General features: G+C 45.7%; 1 protein-coding gene across 2 annotated transcripts in view; it reads left to right on the plus strand.

The window, feature by feature from the left end:
- Positions 1 to 24,060, plus strand: part of SNORC (secondary ossification center associated regulator of chondrocyte maturation) — a 312,550-nt gene that overhangs the window by 232,571 nt on the left and 55,919 nt on the right. Inside the window, exon 2 of one of the 2 annotated variants that reach the window (XM_078668086.1) lies at positions 16,785 to 16,955. In XM_078668086.1, coding sequence (XP_078524212.1) covers positions 16,785 to 16,955 — 171 coding nt within the window. The remainder of the gene's footprint in view (positions 1 to 16,784; positions 16,956 to 24,060) is intronic. The other variant, XM_078668087.1, reaches the window with a different exon arrangement.

Below are 24,060 nucleotides of genomic sequence, written 5' to 3' on the forward strand. Positions count from 1 at the left end.
GCTCCACCATGTGGCAGGCTGCCATAATTGCCTGTGTTGACAATTAGGTGCTGGTGCCGAGCACCGGAAACCACCAGCTCAAATTAGGCACTGCCAGGATGTCAGCTAAGGATCATTCATATGGATGTGACACTTCCAGGATGCAGGCCACCGTTTAACGCTGATACTTGTGGGGAAAGCTAAGACTGGGCAGTTGTACTGCCCCTACTCATGCGGTTTTACATCCTAATATTAGGACCTTAGATGGTGAGGTTTGTAAGCTTCACTGCTGCTCTTTTGATAAACTATGTTAATAATGTGGCAGTTGGCATTTATATTGCTTCTGCGGTACCCTTGCTGTTGGGCTGTTTATTTGCAGCTGTTGGGTTAAAATACAGAAGACAAAAATATTTGAAGAGGCCCCCAGCATGTCTGGTAACAACAGCCAACAACTAACCTAACAGTTACTGAATAGAATCCCCCAACACTACGATTCCACACCATCAGAACCATCAAGACACTTAATTGCTCAAAAGTTATACAAAAGTCTATAGATACACACAAATAAAATACAGTGGCAGATTTATTAAAATTTTGTGCAGCTGCAAAATGTTTATTTGGGATTTACTTTCCAGTGCCAAACTTTGCGTTGTAACGCTTTGTGTTACTTTGCATCAAGGAGGCGTTCCCTGTGTTTTGAAGCAAAGCCCTGTTTACTAACAATAGTAGACCAGGAATTATGCCAACAATGTACACCTCTTTGAGGCAGGCATTAAAAAGGAGAAATGCTTTTATTTCTCCAAACGTGTCTGACTTTGCATGTGTGCTGAATGTACAGCACACATCCAACATAGGAAATGTTTGTACAGTTTGTCTAAGCATAGTATTTTACACTGGAAGGGTACCCATAAACTTTTACACTATTGTGCACAGGTATGTGTGTGTGGTGCTTGGCAGCCTGATTGGGAGCCAGTGATAGGGATAGAGAAGGACAGTGCCATATCATAGTAGATAATGCACTATCCTGCTCTTTCCTACTCATGCAGCACAGCAAAGAACTTTGGTTGCTGCCCTGTGCTGCACTGCATGAGTTTTTAGTAAATCTATTATCAACCCTTCTGTCTTCATAGCCCTGCACATTATAACGTCCATAGAAATTAATTACTACTGGTTATATGTACCACATAAAGCCGTCCATGGTTCAGCCCCTACCTATATCAAGGATCGGCTGACTAAATATACACCAAACAGGACCCTTCGGTTTACTGAGGCGTGCAATTTGATGTGCCCTAGGTTCAACCTGGTATCCAAGGGCGGCAGAGCTTTTTCAAGCACGGTCACCCGAGCATGGAATTCTCTTCCAGTTAAACTGAGGAAAGAAACTAATATTCTTATCTTCAGGAAGAATCTGAAGACGGTGCTCTTTTTGGAAGCATGGGGGCCACTGTAGTGGGTGGCGTGGTGTTCCTACCAGTGTTGTGTGTCCACTGTTAGCGCCTAGATACCTCGGGGTGATAAGGCGCTTTATAAAATTATAATAACATAACATAACAGTTGTGTGAAAAATAAAGCTGCCTGCTGGCAAGGATTACTACCAGTGGTAGTATGAAACGGCAAAGGAAGTTAGCACCACAGTGAAAATCAATACCAATAGGAAATAAAAGGATCACACATGAAGTAAACGAATCCTCCTCTAATAATGGTAACAACTTATTTGTATGTAGCATTATTGATTCAGAAAGATGAAAGGCTGAGTTGATAATGCTGGTATTTAGATCTGTGACCCTTTGACCAACTATAGATGTCAGAATGCTTGCATGTAACAAGTGGCAAACATTAAGGAAAGCAACATTTAGACCTATAAACAAAGGGATAGATGTTCAAACATTTTGCACTTAGTGTCACAAAAGTGAGGCTAACCAGGGAAAATATTTTTTTGCAATTTACTTTCCAGCGCAAAACAAAAGTAGAGCAAAGCAGCTTGAAGCACTGCTTTGCATTACTTAGCACCAAGGTGGTGTTACATGGGTGGTACATGGGCATTCCCATTCAACCACGCATGCCTTTTGACGCAAACAAAGAATTGTAGACAGGGTGTAGCGCCAAAAGTTACTGCCACTTCAAAGGTGGCACTAACGGGAGAAATGTTTTTATTTCTCCTTTCTTTTCCGACTTTGCATCCTTTCTGCACTGTGCAGCACACATACAAAGTGGGAAAAGCTTTTAAACTTGTCTAGGCATGGTATTTTGTACAGGAAGGCTAACCTTCCTGTACAAAACCGATACTAGACTCATGCACACACCCAGCATTATGGCTTCAAGGTGTGTACATGGCATTTGGCAGCTGAAATCAATGCCTGAGCTAAGGAAAGGGAAGGAGAGAGCCAAATCTTTGTGGATATGATGCTCTCCTGCTCCCTCCCTGTCACGCAACGCAGCACAGCCTCTTTGGGTGCTGCGTTCCATGTATTTTTTGAAAATCTGGCCATAAGTCTCACAAGGCAAGTGCACGGAACACTGCCCAGTGTCGAACTGGTAACAAAAATATGCCAGGGCTCTCCAAAAAGTAGCTCAAATGCACAAACCGCAACCTTTTGTGAAACATTGCTTTGTTAGTATCCGCAGGTTAAGTTTGGGACCAGAAACACTGTCCAAGACTGCAAATCATCATTGCATCAATGTAATTAATCTGTAGTTTTTGGATGCTATAAATATCGGTCTCATTCGCTCGACCCTAAATCCACTACTCAACGTTAAGGTCCGTTAGCGGAGTCTGAAAACTGTTAGATCCCTGTAAGCCCTGCCTGCCATCCGTCACAAATCCGCTTGTTCTTTGTTAGTGCTCCTCATATCCCACTGACCAAAACGGTCCTCGAGAGCAATGGCGAAGGAGCGTCACCCCTCTGGCTCTAATATTGTTTTATTTTTCAGCTGCTGGCTGAGCCAGCGGGTGTAGAGAGGGGCAGGACTGAAATCTATAGGGAGGGAGGAGGAATGGAGTGCTATGTGCACTTCTAAGTGTGCATGTCTGTTTGGCCGGCCTTCTTAGACTGGCCAAACAGACATGCGCACTTAGGTTTCTCTAACCCGGCTGTATTCTACAGCTGTGTGGAGAAATGGCACAGATTCCCTGTCCCTGAGTGGAGCGTCAAACCAGCCCTCTTAGGCCAATCCCAGTGCTGCTCCCATAGTATGAGAGCAGCATCTGGATTGGATGGGAAGTCTGTCCTAGGGGCTGCCGGGAGTAGTAGGAAAACGGAGGAGCACCAAAGTAATTCACCCCCCTCCGCCGCTGCTCTGCTGCCCCGCCACTGCATATTGGCCGCGACTGCCCAGTCCTCTAACTCACCCTCAGATCTCCAAGGCTCTTGCTCACTCTCAGTTCTCAGAGGCTCCTGCTACCCTCAGGTCTTTGAGGCCACTCCTCACCCTCAGTCCCTCAAGGCTCATCCTCACATTCAGGTGCTTGAGGCTACTGCTCACACTCGGTTGCCAGGAGCTCCTGCTAGCCCTCATTTCCTGAAGGCTCCTGCTCAATGTTAGTTCCTAGAGACCTCTGCTCGCCCTCATTTGTCTGGAGGCTCACACTGACCCTCGGTTACCCGAGGCTCCTGCTAACTCTCAGGTCCTTCGAGGGTCCTGCTCATAGAATGGGCACTCAAAGCACCATCAGGTCACATCTGAAGTGCTTTGGGGACGCTATGTTGGCATACCGTGTATTGAGGTAGACTGGCAGACATTTCGGTGCACAAATTATGCTCGGTTGGGTCCGGGGTGCACTTGTAGAGCTGGGGGTGCACATGTACCTGCAGGTCAAGGCTGTGGTGCTCTGCCAATGCAGGTCATATGTGCATGTTATGAATGAGCTGCACTGCCCAAGATGAGTGCACGCAGGATATAGAATGGTCAGGGCAGAGGTACACTGGGAGAGTGGTATCTACGTGCACGTCGTGATTGAGGTAATCGTTTTGTGACTAGTGTATTGCGGTGCTTAATTTGTAAAATAGTGAGTGCCTTTCAGGGTTGAGCAGCTGTTTGCAAGTTATGGGAACTGAGAATGACTCAATGGGGAGTGAGGGGCTTTTCTACGCAGGGTGTGGGGGTTCCTCTTAGTGGAAGAAGAGGTCAGATTATGTGGTGCAGAGACCATTCAATTAGAAGTGAGTGTGAAAGGCCGCTGAGTGGGTAGTGAGTGACCCCTCCAATGGGGAGTGAGCAGCCTCGCTCTCGCTGTGAGTAGTGTGAAGCCTTTATACCCCTGACTAAGAGATGAACAATGCAGAGCTGAGTTGGACTTTCCCTAGGGTGACCAGACGTCCCCGTTTTCCCAGGACGGTCCCCGTTTTTGGAGAAGTGTCCCCGTGTCCCGACACTTTTCTCCAAGTGACGCAAATGTCCCCGTTTTCAAACAGTGTCCCGGTTAAACACAGAAATGTGCGCGCGCATGCTCTCTTTGCACTGGCGTTTGCTAGCCTGTGATGTTTTATTGATTTTTGGCAAATATATGCTATAGTCCTTAAAAGTGTAAATGTAATAAGGAGTACTAATGCTGCTGTGTAAAGGAGAGGGGTGCCAATAAAAGACCTCGGATTTGTTGTCTGTAATGCTTCATCTCGATTTGTGGAGGGAGCTGTCATTGTAGTCCTTTTTCTATGTGTAAGACAGCTGTCAAATAATCCTACTTTTATGTTGATGGTTACTGTAAACCACAGTCCTACTTCTATGTCTATGACCTGTCCCCGTTTTTTGTTTTGAGAATCTGGTCACCCTAACTTTCCCTCACCAGAGTGCCTGTTACTGGAAGTTCATTCTCCCCTTTAAATTTGTTTTTCCCCGGCTCTGAGCAGGGAGTGGGGGCCGTGGTAGTTTGTGGGGCTCAGGGAGTGGTCAACGACCCCACAGGTCTTAAGATTAGCAAGGGAGAGCTGTTGATGATCCCTGGCCCTGCCAGCCCTTGCCCGTGGCTTCTACCCTGGTGCCGCGCTCTCTCCCTCTGGTATTGCTGCTATGAGAGAGTGGTTGGTGATAGCTTGGGGCTGGGCTCTGTGCCGTCTCAATGAATGGGCACACTGGGCAGTTGCCCGGGGGCTCACGAGCATAGGGCCCCCATGCAGCCCAGAATTTAACACTAATTTTCTGTTTAATATTATTCCTATGAGTGGTTGCGTAGGCAGGGCTGGTACACTGCTTTGCCCGGGGGCCTATAATGCTGTTAAGACGGCCCTGACTGGGCTTGCTTGGTTTCTGCGGGGAACATCGTTTACAACGCGGTGAAAACACCGCGATGCCTTTACAACGATGTCATTACAACGCAAGTCGTTACTACGACTTGCGCTGGATGGCACTGTTGTATAAGGAATATTGCAATTTTATATTCCAACACCTTCCCTACTGTTACGTGGACTGGTGTTGGAATATAAAATTACAATATTCCACAATCCACGCCCTACAACGCAAGTCGTTGTAACGACTTGCGTTGTAATGGCAGCGTTGTCATGTACCGCGATCTAAAAGATCGCGTTGTACTGACATACATCTATTTCTGCACCTGGCCTCTTCCTCTAGGCCAGGGTGTTTGGTGTTAAGGGATCAGAAGGGTGAGGACACTCTCTTGCAAATTGAGAGGAGCTTTGGCTATCACCCCTCCTGTGTTGCTTGGAGTCGAGGGGCGTCTCCTCTGCATCTCACCCAAGACTCAATTGCTGCTGGGTGGTGGAGTCTGGAGGCCTGGGGCAGGATCCTGTGACTCGTGGGTGGGGCCCTCTGTTCCCCTCCTCCTGCTGGTCGGGCTCGAGTTAGGTTGTGTCTCAGCCCGCGGCGACTGCCTTGTAAGCAGAGAGACAGGTTTCACCAGATGCAGAGTTACACCCATTACGCCTAAGTTCAGCGTTTCAGGTCAATATTGTGGGCCCGGTTATTTCAGGCCTGGAAACACTGGCCCACTTGGAATCAGCTGGAGCGGTATCTCCACTTAAGATACTGCTCCGCCGACTCCTAATCAGATCCTATACGGGTTGAGAGTCTCCTGTATATAATTGAGTTGCCGCTCTATAGGATATGAGTGGCCCCTTCTGCTGGCGGCGAGAGGCCGTTCAATGGGAAGGCATAAGATATCACAAGACGTGCATTTGTATGCACACATTTACCCCTTCTAGTATCTTGGGATGAATAACAGGTGTTTATTGTTACCCAACTCCATGGTACTCATGTTAACAACCTCAGAAGGATGCGTGGGCCCGATGAGTTTCGTATCTATGACCCGGAGGTCAAACATGTATTTCGAGAGTGGATGAATAAGTTCACCGGGACGTCATGTGTGACATTTTCAGCTAGCCTTGGCTTTACTGATAACAGCACTTTCCACTGTGGGATTTTAAAAATTAGGCTTACACTGTTAAAAGTGAAATGATGAATCATTGACTGCAGGGTGCTCTGGGTTAAAAAGCCTGAACTGTCTGACTTGAGATGCCCCACAGGACATCAGGAATGAAAAACCGATTGGAAGGGTGTGGCCTTTCTACTAGGAGTGAGAGTCAGCTAAACCGGAAATGAGAGACTCTTCTACAGAGATGGCTCTTTGCTCCCTCTTACCCATTGAGAGTCAGGTGCTCCCTCACCTTTCCTACTTCTCGGCTCCTTTGTTAGCTGCCCTTTAAAGCACAGAGAAGCCTCTGTGCTTTAGGGACATCACTGCAGCCCATCAGTGCTTTAAGTGGGCTGAACAATTAGGGGGGACCTCTAAACAGGGCATGATCAAAGACGTTTAACAGGGAATCCTTTCCAAGAGGCGTGGCCCATCTTATTACAGGCGGGGCTTAAACCATACACACTCAAATCCCTGGCTTCACACATCAGACCACATGAACAGTATTTGGATGCCTCCAGGTTTTGTCAGTGCATCCAAGAATATTACAAGACAATGGACCTATGATTAAAAGAAGCCAGAACTATTGACGTTGCCGATGTTTGTCAGCTGTATCAAGTGAATGATTAACAATAATATTTTCATTAATTAAAATTGAAAATGATTTACTTCTGAAAATGAGACAATGACTTAAACATTACAAAGTTCAGTGGAAGGAATAGTGGTCTGTTAGACATTTGTGTCATTTTTCTCCCTCATCTTTCTGGAATCCTCCATCTGCATACCTCTCACATCATCCCTTGCCTCTTCAGCCCTGCATGTTCACTCTCTTGGCTTTACTTCCTTTCCTCCTCCAACCTCATTATCCCACCACAAACACAACACACTCATTCACCAGTAACTAGTGCGTTTTCTTTTCCTATGTTGCTGTCCATATAACAACAGGTGTGTGCCTCCCTCATTCACTTTCACACAAATCAAATTGGTACATATGCGGCCATCATTCTATGTGCTCTGCAGAGAGGCCAAGGATTGGATATGAATATGCTCTGAACATTTTTATAACTGACAGGCATTGAGAGAAACTCACACTGGCTTCAGTCTCAACTCCAGAGCTTACAGTCCTGCCCCATCATAAATACAAACCCACAACCTAAACTCACATAGACAGCTCTGGGGGACTTATTTATCAGTATGCACTACTCAAGAATCGTTTGTTGCATAAACAAGCAACATAAATACAAGATTGTAAAATGCAAATATTTAGGGAATGCTGGAAGAAGTGAAACACATGAAATGTTTATAGGAACTGCATCGCTGACGTGGATTATTTTAGTGCTTTTTATGGTCATTTTTGAGAAATTTGCCTGTAAAGTTAAGGACATAGAGCCCAATAGAGACCCTTTTTAAAGCCCTTCAGTTCGGGCAGCATCCCATAATGATTGTGACCAGCTGCCTCATCTGCAAGTAGTGTACCTCACCTGGCTGGTATCTGTAAAATGGTCTGGGGAGAGCCATTTTGCAGTTCCCATGCCAGAGAAAGTCATTTTATGACTCTATTCTCGCCTACACCTCTCTAGTGAGGGCAGTGTTTATTTCAGAGGCCACCCCCATAGGGGGCCTCATAGGCCAGCACCAAAACGGCTACCATGGACCCGGAAAATCTGGTTTGGGCCACTACAGCGTATCCAGCAACAAGGGGAGAGTTGCCCCGCTTCCCCAGGCCAGAAAAGCGTGCCAACGTTGGTGTAGAAAGTAAGGGCCATTAGGTGCCCAGCTGTTTATTCAAACCAATGAATTGGGGGACACCTCTACCTGCCAGGGAGTACAGAGGGGGGATAGTAAGCAAACATTCTGCCCCTGCACAGTCTATTCAGTATTTGAGATCCACCCACCCTCACCTTGCAGCAGCATTGTCGCAGTGCTGGATGGCTGATGAGCGGATAAAAAGGGTGTGCCAGAGGAAGACCACTTACCTGGGGATGCCTTGCGGCACGGTGAATAGGTTGAAAGGGAGGAGTAGGCGGAGCACAGCACTTGCAGCCCAGACCCGCCAGATGGCAGGGCACAAAATGGACAGACAAGGTAGTGAGTTGGGGGCCTAACAACAGTAAGAGGCTACCCTCCCATGCAATCGGAGAAAAACCAACAAGAAACTTTATGACCCCAGGAAATGGCATGTATGATTGCCTCACCAATCTACAAAGGTGTCATAAATACGACATACAAGGAACTGAACTGGATTGTGATATGTCAGAGATGATTTATGACCAGCCATCCATTGGTGATTTATGCCCTATCACACACATGATTTATGAGCATATCAAAAGCTCCCTGTGGCCTCACCATTTTGGAGAGGCCCAGAATGCAATGAAAGCACAACAAGAACACTACGTGCTGTTCCCACCTAAGTAGGCTCGTTGTCATGATTCTGTTCATGCCAATCAGCCCCTCTGGCTTTCAGTGGTGTGACAAGCATCATAAACGGATTTCCTTTCTCAAGTCCCATGTCCCTGGGCCAGCTCAGCCATTGCTAAATTGGCCAAGGTATGTTGAACTGCACAACTTCAGCAATTCAAAAATAATCAAGCCTTGCTTTTCAGAACTATTGGCTCTCCTTGTTGTACAACATCAGCAAAACTGGTGATGCTGGAAAGCATGAACAAACAAGCATTGGCATAGCCAATAAGTCTCGCCTTTGGGACCTTATAAGTGTTTAGCCATGCAACAGTTGATGTTGTTGCACCAAGTATATTGTGCTGGATAACTGTACACTTATAAGTTCCCAAGGGCTAGACCTATTGGCTATGCCAATGCTTGTTCCTTTTGACACACACTCCTACATTGTTTGCATCAGCTTGCCCTGCCTCTGGACATTTAAATGAATGGAGCTCCAATAATTGTGCCCTGGGCCATAGAAAGAAACGCCCCAATTTCAACCCTATGCATGCCATTTTAATTTAACACAGTATGCAATATAAGTAAAAAAATGTGTTTTTACTTGTTTACTGAGAGGGGCAATATTCTGTGTGGTAACTGATGGTATTCTAAAGGGGGTGGGTAAAACAAAGAGCAGGGAGAAGTAAATGGACGGTTAAAAGCTTGGTGAGGAGTGATGGGTTAACATGCCGTGCCTGTAACTTACAAATGCCTGTAAAGGCAAAAAAACAAGCCACCGAAAGAAAGAAAGAACACCCAGTAAGGGAGCGACCTCTGTAACCTGACCAGATGAGGTAACCCAAAACACCCAGTGAAGAACGCTGTGTTCCAGCACCAGAATTAATGCCATAGCATAGAAAGGCTCAATACCTACATAAAGTCCATGAGCACTAAGCCTCATGAGTGCTTAGAAACCTCAGCAGCGCCTTGTAACTGGCCGGGGTCAAACCTGGCTGCAACACAGTGTAGCACCAAGCGGGAGACTCAACGCAACAAAAAATGGGTAACATTCTAACATTTTTCTAATTTTACAATCCTGGTAAGTTACTTATTTTATATGGAAATATAAGTACGTACTAAAATATTGGATTTTGCACATGGAATTACAAACGTGGAGTTTTATGAATACATTCTCGAGAAATATTTTAAAATATATGTAAATAATCCTTTTAATTAATTCAGTGTTGTAAATACAAAAAACAGGACAGCGGTTTGTTTTGAAGATGACGGCTCCTGTCATGAGCCACTTCAGTCCTTCCTCTATGCAGACGGCGTTACTGTGCCATGTCGAGCTTGAAAGGTTCGGGGGGCAGAGGAGATAGGGCAGACACGGGAGTCTGAAGATTCTGCAGCTGACATAGCTTCTTTCGTGACCGATGTGTTAGCACACTCTGGAAAGCTAGAAAAGGAGGACTTGAGTACCAATATCAGTAAGCTGTGCACGAGGGTGGGAAGATCAAGGAAAAGAGCACTGTCATTTCCTTGTAGGCTAGAGAACAGATGGGGCAATCAGGCCTTTAAATGGGATGAAAAACTGTGGGTCCTCTCAAAGGGGCGTGGGCGATGTAACTAAGGGCATGGCTTAACAAGGAAGCCGGGTGGTAAATACAGACAAGCGCAGCACTTGTGATTTGGCTTGAGAAGCAAAGACAGAGTGAGTGAGGGGGGGAATGAAAAAGAAAAACGCGGCCCGCTCTGCTTAATGACTGTTTTGAAGCACACTCGTGCTTCTGGCGGCATCCGCCTTGCGGGAGCGAGCAACAGCCAATTAACATGCGCGCCGCTGCTCGCTCCTGCAAGGTGGATGCCGCCACAAGCACGAGTGTGTGCTTCAAAATGAGCAGAGCGACAGCTAAAGGCCCTCCTAATCATAGCATGCACGATGCGTAGGCGCGACCTAAAAGAGAAGAAAACAAAAAGGCACATAGACCATGATTAGCCCTCCTCGCACCACCGAAAAGTAGTGTCTCTCTTTTTTATTTTTTTTATTTAGCAATCCGAAACGGATCTGTACATAAAAGAAAAGGTAGTAGTGCAACAGTGCTGTTTTAGGTATAATTTTTTTTACTTAATTAAGGTATCATTTTTTTTTACTTAATTAAAAAAAAAATAATGTTGGAAAATACAGAAACTGGAACCATGGGGAGTGTGGGGAAGGAGGGAAAATGCAACACATAAGGGAGCGTAATATTGGAGATGGTTTGCACAGGGAAGGGAAACAAACTAATGGCTGAGTGAGAGCAAAACTGAGCATAGGGGGAGGGGAGCACAGAACAAAAGACAGAGTGCAGTGTAGAGAAGCACACAAGGGAGACAACTGACAAACACAAACTCGCATGGAGTGATTAAGAAAAAAGTAGTTCCCTAAAAGTGAGACTTAAGTGAACAGAAGCAAGTAAAGGGGCTTTACTCCAGGGTAGGGAAAAACGTAAGATGGACAAGGCAAGCCATCGAAAAGGAAGCAAGCAAAGGAAAGTAACAATAAAACTAACCAGCAGTAAGCAGTGGGTAGTCTTTCAGCCAAATATAAGGTCTTGGTGAATTGACAATAGGTCTTTTTTTACCACATCGCTGTCCTATCTCATAGGCTCGCCTAAAAACCAGCTTACAGGTGGTCTTTTCAAGCCTCTGTTGAATTGTTTAGCAGTCAATCAACCCCAATGCTTCCTATGTAAAACCAGACATTATTAGACTGACAACATCGTTCTCTTTTAAATATTTTCTAAAATTCTTTTGCTGCAAAGGTAGATTCAAATTATGAGCAGTGTTATCAGATGCTAGTGTCAGTCAGTCAAGAAAACTTTATTTGGTTTGTTACAAACATAAAAGTATACACTTTACATCTCATCATTATGTTAAAAAGCATAAGCAAGGCAGTATCATAGAAAATGTAGCACATATTCATCACACATAAAATAACACATTTCCTTTAAAATTAGAGTCAAATATCATCCTAAAATTGGTAAAATCAAATAGTTCATCCATGTGCATCAAATCCTTCCGATATATCGAGTACAGTACTGTTATCGTTTAATAGCACAATCTCGTATTATCCTAAGGGGACAATTTACAATATTTACCCTGTACACTCATAAATTTCCCCATAGCACAGGCTATATCTAAGTTCAACATTCCCACTAAAAGGTTAACAGTTAGCGTCCTGTTCATAATCCTATATTTTTTGAATATCGGACGTAAGATCTCCTTTCGTATATCTAAAATCTTCATGCAATCTAGTAAAATATGTAGAATATTACAGGGGGTACCTAACATGCAAGTGTATTTACCATTACTATCTATCATAAATTTTTTAACCCCGTTATTCGCATAACAGGGGTTTATCCCAATTCGCACTTTCAACACCTCGCGGTTAACCTGTCTACATAAGGATACTGTTAGTCATTTTCCCAAGCCAAGGTCATATGGGACACTGAAGTTTTTCGCGAGAGGTACTCCCGGTCATGTATACGAGACGTATCAAATCCCAGTGTCCTAAGTTCTTTCTTGTCTATTATTAAATGTCCTCACTGTGGGCCTAGCCTTAATCCAAGCACTCCATACGCTTCACTTAATGAGGGTCTTGTCTCTTTCGCCCAGGACAGCTCACTGATGGCAATTTCACCTTTACACCACTGGGAAATTATATGGGACTCCCCTGACCCTAGGCGCTGTCAAAACATATTAGGGCCATGCAGGCTGTTATAGCCCAAGAGGTAATTCCCAACTCTAGTCTTGCTGCTTGTACCATAGATGATCTTGGCTGCGAGAACAATCTTTTTAGGATATTTCCCTCCTCTTTATCCCAATAGGTTTTGCCGCTTAAGTAAAGTACCTCTGCCCCATACAGGAATTGTGGAGGAACCATGGCTAGGTAGGCTTTTATAACTGGCCTATCTGACATTTTTCCGTATACACTGTTAAATCTTTTTAGGCCCTTCACAGAAGCCAATGCCCTCATTTTTAAAGCTTCCAGATGGGTATACCATTTCAGGTTACTCGTAAACCACATTCCCAGATATCTGTATTCTGTTACCCTCTCGAGCAGTTCTGTGCCAAGATACCAGGAGAACTTTATTTTGCTCCTCCCGAAACATAACATTTTAGTCTTCTCCATGTTCACTACTAATTTTTTATTTTATCAGTATTCTTTAAACATGTTTAATTTTCTCTGGAGACCTATCTCCGTCTGGTCCATAATCACCAGGTTATCTGCATATAATAAGCAGTATATATGGTTACCTCCCAGTTTCGGGCTAATCTCTCTAACCTCTCTTAGTTTTAAAGGTAGGTCAGCTAAGAACAGGGAAAAGAGCAAAGGGGCAAGTACTCACCCCGGCCTCAGGCCATTTCCAATCTGGATCCTCCCAGACAATCCTCCCTCCTCATCCAAGATTATATGGGCCCAGTTTTCAGTATGTAAAGCCTGGAACAGGGCCAATAAATTGCCATGTATCTTGTACCCTACCAGGGTTGAGCACAGCTGCTCCCTGCCCACAAGATCGAATGCCATGCGGAAGTCCACAAAATAGCAGAATAAGTTACCTCTCTGTTCTATCGACTTCCATGCGATGGACCAGAGAGCAAAGCAGTGGTCCACCGTTGAATGTCCTTCTTTAAACCCACCCTGTTCTGGGGGTACTATCTGATTGTCATTTGCCCAGTCCTTTAGGATTTGGAGAATACTTTTTCGCCTATGTCCAGGAGATTTATTAAGCAATCGTTTTTAGGGGAATTTACGTCGCTTTTTTATGTATTGGTCTAACAATAGCCCCTTTCCAACTATCTGGCATAATTCTTGTATTTAATATCCCCTGCAACATATTCGAGAAAATCTCGGCACACCAGTCTGGATTCGTTTTTATGACGACTGCTGGTAAATTATCTGGACCAGCAGCTCGTGTTAAATTTAACCCAGCTATTATGCTTCTAATATGACTTGGGGAGAAATGCTCTTTTACTTCTTCCCTGACTCCCGGCCAGCTATTCGATATTATTTGCATCCTCCTCGGCCATTTACCATAAATTTCCTCAAGATAGACTACCCACTTATCCTTTGGAACGGAGCACTGCAGGGTCCCTACTACTTTCCCCATACATTCTTGTATCAATTTCCAGAAGCCTTTAACATTTTTTTCTTCAATTGCCTCAAGTAAATTCACCCAGCATTTATCCTTATAGGATCTATTTTTATCTCTAATAATTGCCTTATATTTTATTCTTAATTTCTTAAATTGAAGTGATGAAACATCATTGTATCTACCTCTAAGGCATCTTTCATGTTGCCTAATAGTGGCCTTTACTTTCCGGCAATCGTCATCAAACCATGGTTTATTATTTGGGTATAATTTAGGATTGCTTATGAACTCGTGATTGCCCCGTTTGATTTTTATCCTGAGGCATTCTACCAGTTGCCTTATTATATCCTCATACCAGTATATATCCACCCCTGGTAGTAGGTTTTCTGACCCAACTGTTAACTGGAGTGCACTCAGTTTCTTTATATATTCTTCACTAATCCGGGTTGTAAGTCGCTTTGGGTATTCAACTTCTACTTGTAATTCTTTTTGTCTCTGCGGGGCCCTGTTTACCTGTAATTCTATCAGCAGTGGGTAGTGGTGGCTGCCCTCCACCCTGAGTATTTCAAAGTGTTTAATTAAATGGAAGCTCCATGCCTGAATAAATGCATAGTCTATGGTGCACTTTTGCTTCCCTATTTTAAAGGTACGATTTGCGGGCCTATCCACTTCCTTTCTTCCATTAGCACAGACCAGGCCCATAGCCCCCAACAGCTGACCGAGCTCCACGTCATGGGTTGAGAAACTTGGGAAACTTAGCAAACTCTATGTTATATACTCTTAGCAGATCACTCTGCCAAGAGTCAATTTTTTGGGGATTTAGTCTATGGTTAAAGTCACCAAGTATCAAGAGCACATCTCTAGGGTATGTATCGCCTAAACCCTCCAAGTATTTTTTTTAAACGTTCCAGATCCACTTTATACTCATTTATTTTTCCTTTCTGTATGTACACATTTATAATACATAAAACTTTACCACCTGAGTTATTATTTAATATTAGCACTCTACTACCTAACGCCCAATTACACTTGAGTTCAAGGCGTTCTATATCTCTCGCTATCCTTGTTGAAACCAACGTCATCTGACCGCCTGATGGCCTACCTACTATGTTCTTTCTTGCAGGTTTTACATGGAGAGTAAAGCCTTCAGTGACGGGGGTTTCGTCGCACAGCCAGGTCTCCTGTAAACAGACAATATCGGTCTTCCTAAGGATATTTTTTCTACTTTCCTGTAACAATATTCTTTTATATCCATTAATGTTCCAAGACAAAATGGATAGGCCGCTCGATGACCCTAGGTCCTAATCAATATTACTCAAGTACCCATCTTCTTCGCAATCCATATATGCCAATTCTCTATATCTATTCCCGACTAGAACATCTTCATCATCCCACCCTGGATTTTTAGGAATTATAGTGATTTCAAGAGCTTCCTTCTTACTCCGTCCCGAACTGATCATTTTATTTGCCACATGGTTCCTGAGGAATGGTTTCCCTTGTTTATCCATCAGCACATCCTCCCTACTGCTAGTGCCTCAACGTCAGGAACCCATGGGTCATGATTTGCAATACAGTTTCCCATGCTCAGTAGGACATTTCAGTTACTAATATTATGGTCCATGGAAAGAGTGATCACTCACAGCATTAGTGTGCACCACTATAATAACCTATAACCTGGTATTTGTAAAGCGCAAACTAATCACTTGTAAGGGTCTCAAGGCACAGGGGGCCGTCGGGAAGATTAAGTGAGCTATTGCCCTGAGTCACCTGATGCTGAGCGGAGCTGCCTCTGGTGCTGGGAATCGAACTGTGAGCCCTGCACTCCGGAGTCAGCTGCCCTGGCCGCTGCACCACACCCCTCCCCTATCCACTATCCCACTGCTGGGTATTTTCAGTGACTTAGCTTGTTGCTCTGTGACATAGGGCATGTGTATCTTGCTTGTTGTCTAATTAGTAAAAGGCCACACATTTGAGTAGGGAGAAGTAGACCTGCTGAGAAAAAAAAAATCACTGTGTGAGAGGAGAGGGCAGGGCTTTGAGGCACTTCTGCCGTCTACCACGCTAAGTTCCCCCATTCCCAAAAAACAAAACAAAAACTTTCTGCTGCGTCTGTTGATGTCCTGGGGTATTCACAAAACCTGTGATGAACACTGTCTGTGCAAAGACTCCAAAGATGAGATAGAAACCCACATAGTGCAGGGGCTTTCAGCTCGCCTCCTTTTCCACTGTCCATTATCAACTTTTCACCACATAATGTGAAGGAATCTGATATTGTGTGACACGCACTGAGCACTGTGTGATTGGGCAGGAGCCATCAGTGTATCATATTTTCAGAGAGTTGCCCATTAATGATGTCTCCGACCACACTTGTAACAAAAATGCCATTTTAGCATGACATGAAGCATTCCGCGTTGGCTCAAACATGGGCAAGCAATATCTTGCTTCCGCCTTGCACTCGAGACACACCCTCTAGTTCAAATTTGTAAGGGATGCCAACTAGCCAAGGGTGAGCCACATAACGTGTCATTTTGTGGAAATTACAAGTTAGCCATGTTAATATTGCTTAATAAGTCCCTTTTTTTTTGTGGCTTGTTTCATTTGGCAGTAGGATTCCGTGCACAACCAGGTCATGATAGAATATTAGCCTTGGTCTTGCCACTCTGTGTCGCGAAGACAATTGGTGCTGTGCCATGGGTATAGTGTCACCATACCTTACTTGGGGCATGAGCGGAGCCTCAAAATGTCGACGTCCAGTCAGGAAGTCTGGGAGATCTCATTTAGATTAAATTCAGAACTTGTCTGAAATTATGTATCAGATGGTGGATACCATCCTTCGGTAGGTCCAGGTGGAAAATAAACATTTTCAGAAGGTCTGCTTCTTTCTAATACAAGTATAAATTACAATGTATTTATTGTGTCTCTTCCAGCAGAATACCCACAGGACCCGTCTCCTACGCTGTGGAATGAACCCCCCGAAATTCCATCTGGAGCAGGCCCCATTGGACCTACAACAGCTCACTCAGAAATGACAGCCGTCCCACCTTACACCGCTGACAGCAACATAGAGGACACCACCCACCTGCTGGAAAATGGAGATGGTATGTACTCGGGCTGTGAGTTCACTTGCTGGCAACCTTATTTGTATGTGAGGTAAAAAATAGGAATTAGTCCAACTTGGGTATGACTAATGAAGGAGAAACATTGGTTCGCAGGGATTCATATGATGAAAATGATTGAATATGTGAAAATAATAGCAAAGCTATAGTTCTAAATAATGGAGAGAGAATGAGAAATAAAAAGCACTCATTGGATTATTCAGCACACTTTTAGGTTTAAAGCATTTTTTTTGTTGTTGTTGAAAACCTTTATTTATCTTATGCACAGTACACAGCGTCTGCCTACAACCACTACGGGCCGGCCGCTATGACAATCCACAACACTGCAGGTCGTTTTACAATGCAGAAAAACCAAAAAAAACAGGAGCGCTACAGCTTATTAACAGCAGACATAAAAGAAGAACGCAGGTTTCATTTTATAAGTTTGAAGAAGCATCATACATTCAGACCAGACAACCGAAAGGGCGAGCCACACAATACAGTATCAATCAATGAAACAACAATAAGTAGGACATGTGCGGTCAATAAGGTAAACAGGAGATACGAACACCATACTTCAGTCCGCGCCAGGCAGCGCCCGCCCAATCTATATAGCACGTCAGGATTTATATGCAAAACTTCACCACAATATAACATGAAGGGAGAGAGCATATTCTTACAGCAGGAAGAAAGGACGCTGTGGCATACAACAAAGCAAATTGTACTCGAAACAAGTCATGGAAAAGGATACAGACCCTCCAAGAAAAATAAGCGAAAAGTGGAAACAGGATATGTGAGCATTCAGTAGTCGTACAAAATATTAGCGCCGTATCCACAAAGTCCAATAAACCTTATGAACCACAGAAGTACAAAGTACCAAGTCCCTCCCAAAAAGAACATCACCCAACCCCCAGTCCGATCCGAATTATACGAAAAAAGAAGGGGAAATACAAAAGAAAGAGAAAGAAAAGGGAAAAAAGAAAATCAACAAAAACCAAGAAGAATAAAGAAGGCCATAGTGAGAAAAACAATAAGAAAAACAACAACACCCCTCCCCCATCCCCCCACCCTGCACCACTGCATGTGGCTATGGCCCCCCCCCCCTAGCAGCGTGCCTGTCGCCCATCAGGAACCCGAAATGTAGACAAGAGAAGGAAAGAAGAAAGGGAATAAAACACAAAGGGTAAAAAGAAGAAAGAAGGAAAAAGACCAACAGCCCACGAGTGGGAAAGAAGCGCGAGGGAGATTCCCAGTGCGGGAACCCCGACCCCCCCCACCGCCACCCGATATTCGATCACTGAAAAATGAAAGTCAGTACAGTAGAAGCACCCACTAATACAGGATGATACAATCGCCACGGAGTTCAATTCACACAGGAGGGTGCGGGTCTCTACAGTAGCGACAATGGCGCCTGGAGCACACTCGAGACCCACTGACCCAGGATCGATGGTAAAGATCGAATAAAGCTCGAGATGACGGGCCAGGTGGAAAATACGAACTGGGGCACCCAGGTCAGTCCAGGAGAAATCAAAGTCTCGTAAAAGCACAATGGGCGGCCCGCCGACCGCCAGCAACCGCCATCCACGGGGCCAAGTATAGTATAGTCCCACTGCAACGAGCCGTCCAGGAGTATTCAAAGGAAGCATGGCCATACTGCAGCCAACATGAAGTCCCATCCAGTACTAGCCATCGCCCCATCCCAAGTGATGGCTTACAAGTAAGCATTGGGTAAAAATGACCAGAACAGCCTCACGCCATCACCAGAATAGGAAGAAACGGCCCTTTAAGGATATTCGTTCGCCCCCTCTCAGCATCCAACACACCCGGCCGCCGCCATATCCAGAGAGAATCCACAAGTCGCCATTTTCCAGGATGCGCCACCACAGTGCAGCACAGCAAGGCTGAAAATTTGCCGGCCCCCATCAGAGTTAAGATCCACCGATATCCAGTCACGGCGTAGCACAGGATAACAGGCACCCCCTCCACAGAGCATCATCACAGACCCCCCCAGCACGAAAATGACACGGCGATATCGTGCCCAACTGGCACAAGGGAGCCGGGATGTGCAGCACAGTCTAGTACACGCAGGCACACAATGCGCCTCAAAGGAGACAAAGCGCCGTTACCTCAGACCGGCTGCCGATGAAAAGTGCTGGGGGGGGGGGGGGAAGGGGGGTGAAGCATCCAACAAGGAGGGGCTGCGCAGCGCGTCCTGTAGAGGGCTCCGGTGGTGTAAGGAGACTCAAGGAGCACCATGGTGGAGGAGCGGCGTCACACAGGAGAATGCAGCTGCTGGGACGGAGCCAGCAGCCGGGTGCACAGCCACGCGAGGTCCCGGTCGCCAGTAGCACACAGGCCGCCCAGAGCAAAGGAGGATATCTCGGTCCCCGAAGCTTCAAATTTCACCGCAGCCGGGTGCCCCATCACAGCGTCTCCTCCGACGCACGAAAGCGCCATTTAAGCGCGGGGTGGGTAAACAGATCGGGCGGCGAAGGGAGAAGGCCGGCGGAGCCGGGACTCCGTGCGGCCATCTTGGTCGCCGGCCCGGCTCCGCCCCCCAGGTTTAAAGCATTTTATTAATTTTTTTCCACGAACAGAACAAAAAAATACAATGGTCGTATCAAAGTCAAGATACAATATCATCGCCCCAGGGCTCTCGTCATGGAGAAAATCGTAAAAAAAAGCACTTAGGTAGCTTTGGCGGCAGTGCGCATATTCCGACCCAAACACACTAATGAATAAACCCACACCAACTCCCGAGCCCTCCCACCTTCCCCAACCCGCCCCCCACCCCCGTCCAGTGCCAGATTAAGGCCTTTGTTACTCCTCCATTTCCGCTCCTTCCTCCAACTCCCCACCCCCCATCATTCAAGTAGTTGAGTCCGCAGGCGTCGTTAACCTCAAGGGTCTAAGATACCTCGGGCACGTAAGTTCTCTGCATTCCTGAACCAACAGCGAGTGGAATGGTTGCCACAGTTCATCAAATTGGTCTACATCACCCGCCACTACAAGCGACATCTTCTCCATGCCCAGGACATGCCATAGTCTGTGTAACCAGGCTGTGAGTGAGGGGATTGTAGTGGTGCGCCAGTGTATGAGAATGTTTTGTGCTGCCGAGCCCAGTGCAATCGCGATTTGCCGGCCTCTTCGGGATTTCAGCGGATACATTAACCGGTTGGGTAAGCCCAGCAGCACATAGGCAGGGAAGCGCGGGAGTTCAATGCTGAAGTGTGCGTCTATTTCATCTAATATCTCTGTCCAGTAGGAGCGCAGCAAAGGGCAGTCCCATAACACGTGTGTAAGTGTACCCACTTGTCCACAAGCCCTCCAACATGTGTTTTCGATATTACGGTTCATCTCGTGCAGCCTTTCGGGGGTGTAGTACCAGTATGTTGTCACCTTCGTGAAAGTGTCTGTAAGGCCTGTTTGGTATGCAGAGTGTCGTGCCCGGTATGAGATTTGGTCCCACTCTTTATGATCCAGTGTCCTCCCCAGCTCTCGTTCCCACCATTCCCTGCCTGGATTATGAATATGATAGGAGGGAGGCTGTAGTAATCGGTAAAGATCCGAGATTAGTTTCGCGTCCGAGGTGCGCGTCACTAGCCATTTCTCGTAAGGTGTGAGCTGCCTTTCTGCCGAACCGCGTATCTGCGGCTGCAGCGCCCAGTGCCGCACCGGCAGATATCGCAACCTCTCCGATTCAGGCATATGATGTTCGCGTTTGAAATCCTCAAACGGGAGTATGCCTTCCGGGGAATACATGTGGTACAGTGCTGTACACCTCTCCTCTCGCCAACGCCGATAGGCACCAAGGTCCATCCCCGGAGTGAAGTCCGGGTTCCCAACTAGCGGCGTGAACGGGGAGGGAAACGAGGTGAGACCATGAGTAACATTAGTGGCGTCCCACGTTTGCAGTGGGAGACGCGTGATAAAAGACGCATACAGGTTAGGTGGGCAGTGGGATTTGCGCAAGAACGGTATTTCCTGCAGCGGCTTACCAGCCACTGCTTGGTCCTGGAAAAGCCAGTGTTTGTCTTACTCCCGTCTGCTCCACTCGACCAGATAGCGCAGTTGCGCCGCCTGGAAATATTTGTGTAAGTCTGGCATACCCAGACCTCCCGCCTCCGGGGCTAGCGTGATGAGCGCTCTCTTTATCCGGGGCTTGCGTCCCTGCCAGACGAATCGGGCCAGGTCTGCCTGCGTCTGGTGGAGCCACCCTGTAGGGGGATGGAGCGGCAGAGCTCGGAATAGGTACAGGACCTGTGGTAAAATCGTCATTTTAAATGCTGCAACTCTACCCAGCCAGGATAGGGTGCCTTTGTCCCAGCGGCGCAGTTCCTCTTTAATTTTCCTACCTAATGCCGCGTAGTTAGCAGAAACCATGGCTGGCAGGGTGGGTGCCAAAAGGATGCCTAGGTAGGGCACCACATCTGATGACCAATGCATGGGGAATAGCCTCTGGAGCTCAGTTCTAGTGGTCGCAGTCAATGAAACATCAAGGGCTGCAGACTTCCCCATATTCATTTTGAACCCTGCCACGGACGAGAAGGCCTCCAACTCCGCAATACACGCCGGAAGCGCCTCTCTCGGGTTAGATAGCGTCAATATCACATCGTCCGCATAGAGGCTGATTGTGTGGACAAACTCCCCCATTTTCACTCCCGTCACCGCTGGGTTTAAGCGTACCTTCTGAGCGAGAGGCTCCATATAGAGGGCGAAGAGTAGCGGTGACAGGGGGCCCCTCTCTATGTTGAACCTCTGGGAGCTGTCACCATTCACTCGCACCACTGCCGATGCGAGTTTATAGCAGTTGAACACCAAAGTGCGGAACTTCTCCCCAATGCCAATTTTCGCTAGGACACGTTCTAAATAAGGCCAGTGCACCCGGTCAAATGCCTTCTCCGCATCGACAGCCAACAGCATGGTTTCGCCGGGGGTCCTGGAGGCCTTTTCAAGCAGGTGCACCACCCTCTTGGTATTGTCCACCGTCTTCAGCACACTTTTAGACTGGACAGTAACTCTGTCAAAAATATATTTTCATCAAGGTGCTACATCAGTTGCCCACAGAGTTCCTTTGTCCTGTTGAAGACCACATTTTCAATAACAAGCATTTTCCGAGGCAGCAGGTCTAGCATTGGCTTCCAGCCTTTTGGCTTTGTCAATGTCTGTTTTTTTGACATAGTGTTTCCAAACGTTCTTTGTTGAGAAAGTTACTGTGCCCTCATGAGGCAAGAAAAAAAGTCAGATTAAGTTTGGTCCGAAAAAAGAACACAACACCCTAGTAGTCCATGCACTGGAAGGAACTACTTTGTGTTAGATGTGCTCCTTGTGAAAGTGCAGAACGCAGTCACTTAAAGTGAAGTTAGCCTGTTGTTGAAGTGCGCTGACCCGTCACCCCATGGTGTACTCTGTAGAGGACAGAAGAAAAATGTGTATAGCACAATAACAGACCTATGGATGAAGAGAGCTAGCTGAAAGCCCCGATACGTAAGTATATTATACATACAAACTTAGTAAACCCGAAATAGCTAGTGATGGTTTTATAGTGGAACTGACCAATTACCTTCTTTCTGGACGCAATCCATTTTGTAGCCAAATTCTGTCTGCAGACAGAACGCACCTTCAGCTTGTTTGATCACTTTAGCATCTACGTATAAACACATTTTCAAACTGTTATATTGCTAAAAATATATTAACTTTAATTATTTCTATCATTAAAAATAATTCATTGTAAAGTAAATAATCGATCAATTTGCATTTAATTTAATGAATGCCTTCATTTAAATTCTAAATAAATAACATATAACAATTAATAGTGTTAAGAACAGATAACTTTTTTTAATTGATTCTTTTTAAGTACCCTTATAGAAGTTTTACACTCCAAATCCCTACCTACACCTGAACCCAAAAACAAACTGTGAACCCTAAATCACTACCCAACACAGAACTCCAAAACCTTTCGCATAACACTGCTCATCCCTGAACCCTAAAAAACCTTACCCTCCACGTCATTATACTCCTCTGGACCCTATATATCTTCTTACCCTAAATTCACTACCTGCCATTGAACCCTAAAAACCCTTACCTCTTCACAGTACCCATCCATGAACCCTAAAAATCCACTTTCCCTCAAATCACTACCCACCCCTGATCGCTAAAAAGCCTTACCCCACAAAACTACAATCCCTGAACTCTACAATAAACCTTTCCCCAAATCACTACCCACACTTTTTTTTATTTAAACATATTTTATTGGCATTAATACAGTAACAGTGCATACAATTGTACATATCTTGGCTCAATCTGTAATGTGCTGTCTTCAAATACCCTTCCTTAACAAAACTATCCCCCCTCCCCCCTCGAGTTGCGTGCTAATAAGTGAAATGTGGAAGGTGTGTGCTGAGAGGTTATCAAGCTCTAGAGTCCGCATAGGCAATTGCTGCCTCGCTGTGTCTCTCAAGTGGGTGGGGCTGGTTGCGCCCGTTGCAAATCACTACCCACACTTTAACCCTTACCACATAACACTACCCATCCCTGGACCCTAGAACAACCCGTGCCCTAAACCACTACTCAACCCTGAACCCTAGAAAATTCCTTAAACCATAACACTGTCCATTCCCTGTACCCTACAAACTCTTACCCTCCAATTCACGAACCACCCTGAACCCTAAAAATCGATTTACCTTGAAATCTCTAACCACCCTTGAACCCCAAAAATCCCCTCCCAAATCATTCCACCCTAAACCATAAATCTCACCTTAACCCACAAAACACTAAGGGCCCGATGTAGGTCGCCAAATACCGGTCGGTAACGGCCGATTTCGGCCGTTACCGACCGGTATTTGGGATTGGACATGTAGGTGGGCTGAATTGTACCGATTCGGTAAATTTACCGAATCGGTAAATCAAGATGTAGGTGGCACTTTAAACAGTGCCACAGGCCATTACCGATTCGTAATTTACCACCAAATACTATTTGATGGTAAATTATGAATTTCTGTGTACATGCACATCTGTGCATGTACACCGTTGCCATGTGGCACACATACATGCCCTAAGGGCATGTATGTGTGTCACATTGCACACAAGCCTGAATCTGGGGTGCAAC

The sequence above is a fragment of the Lissotriton helveticus genome, chromosome 11 (genome assembly GCF_964261635.1).
Source record: "Lissotriton helveticus chromosome 11, aLisHel1.1, whole genome shotgun sequence".
Taxonomy (NCBI): domain Eukaryota; kingdom Metazoa; phylum Chordata; class Amphibia; order Caudata; family Salamandridae; genus Lissotriton; species Lissotriton helveticus.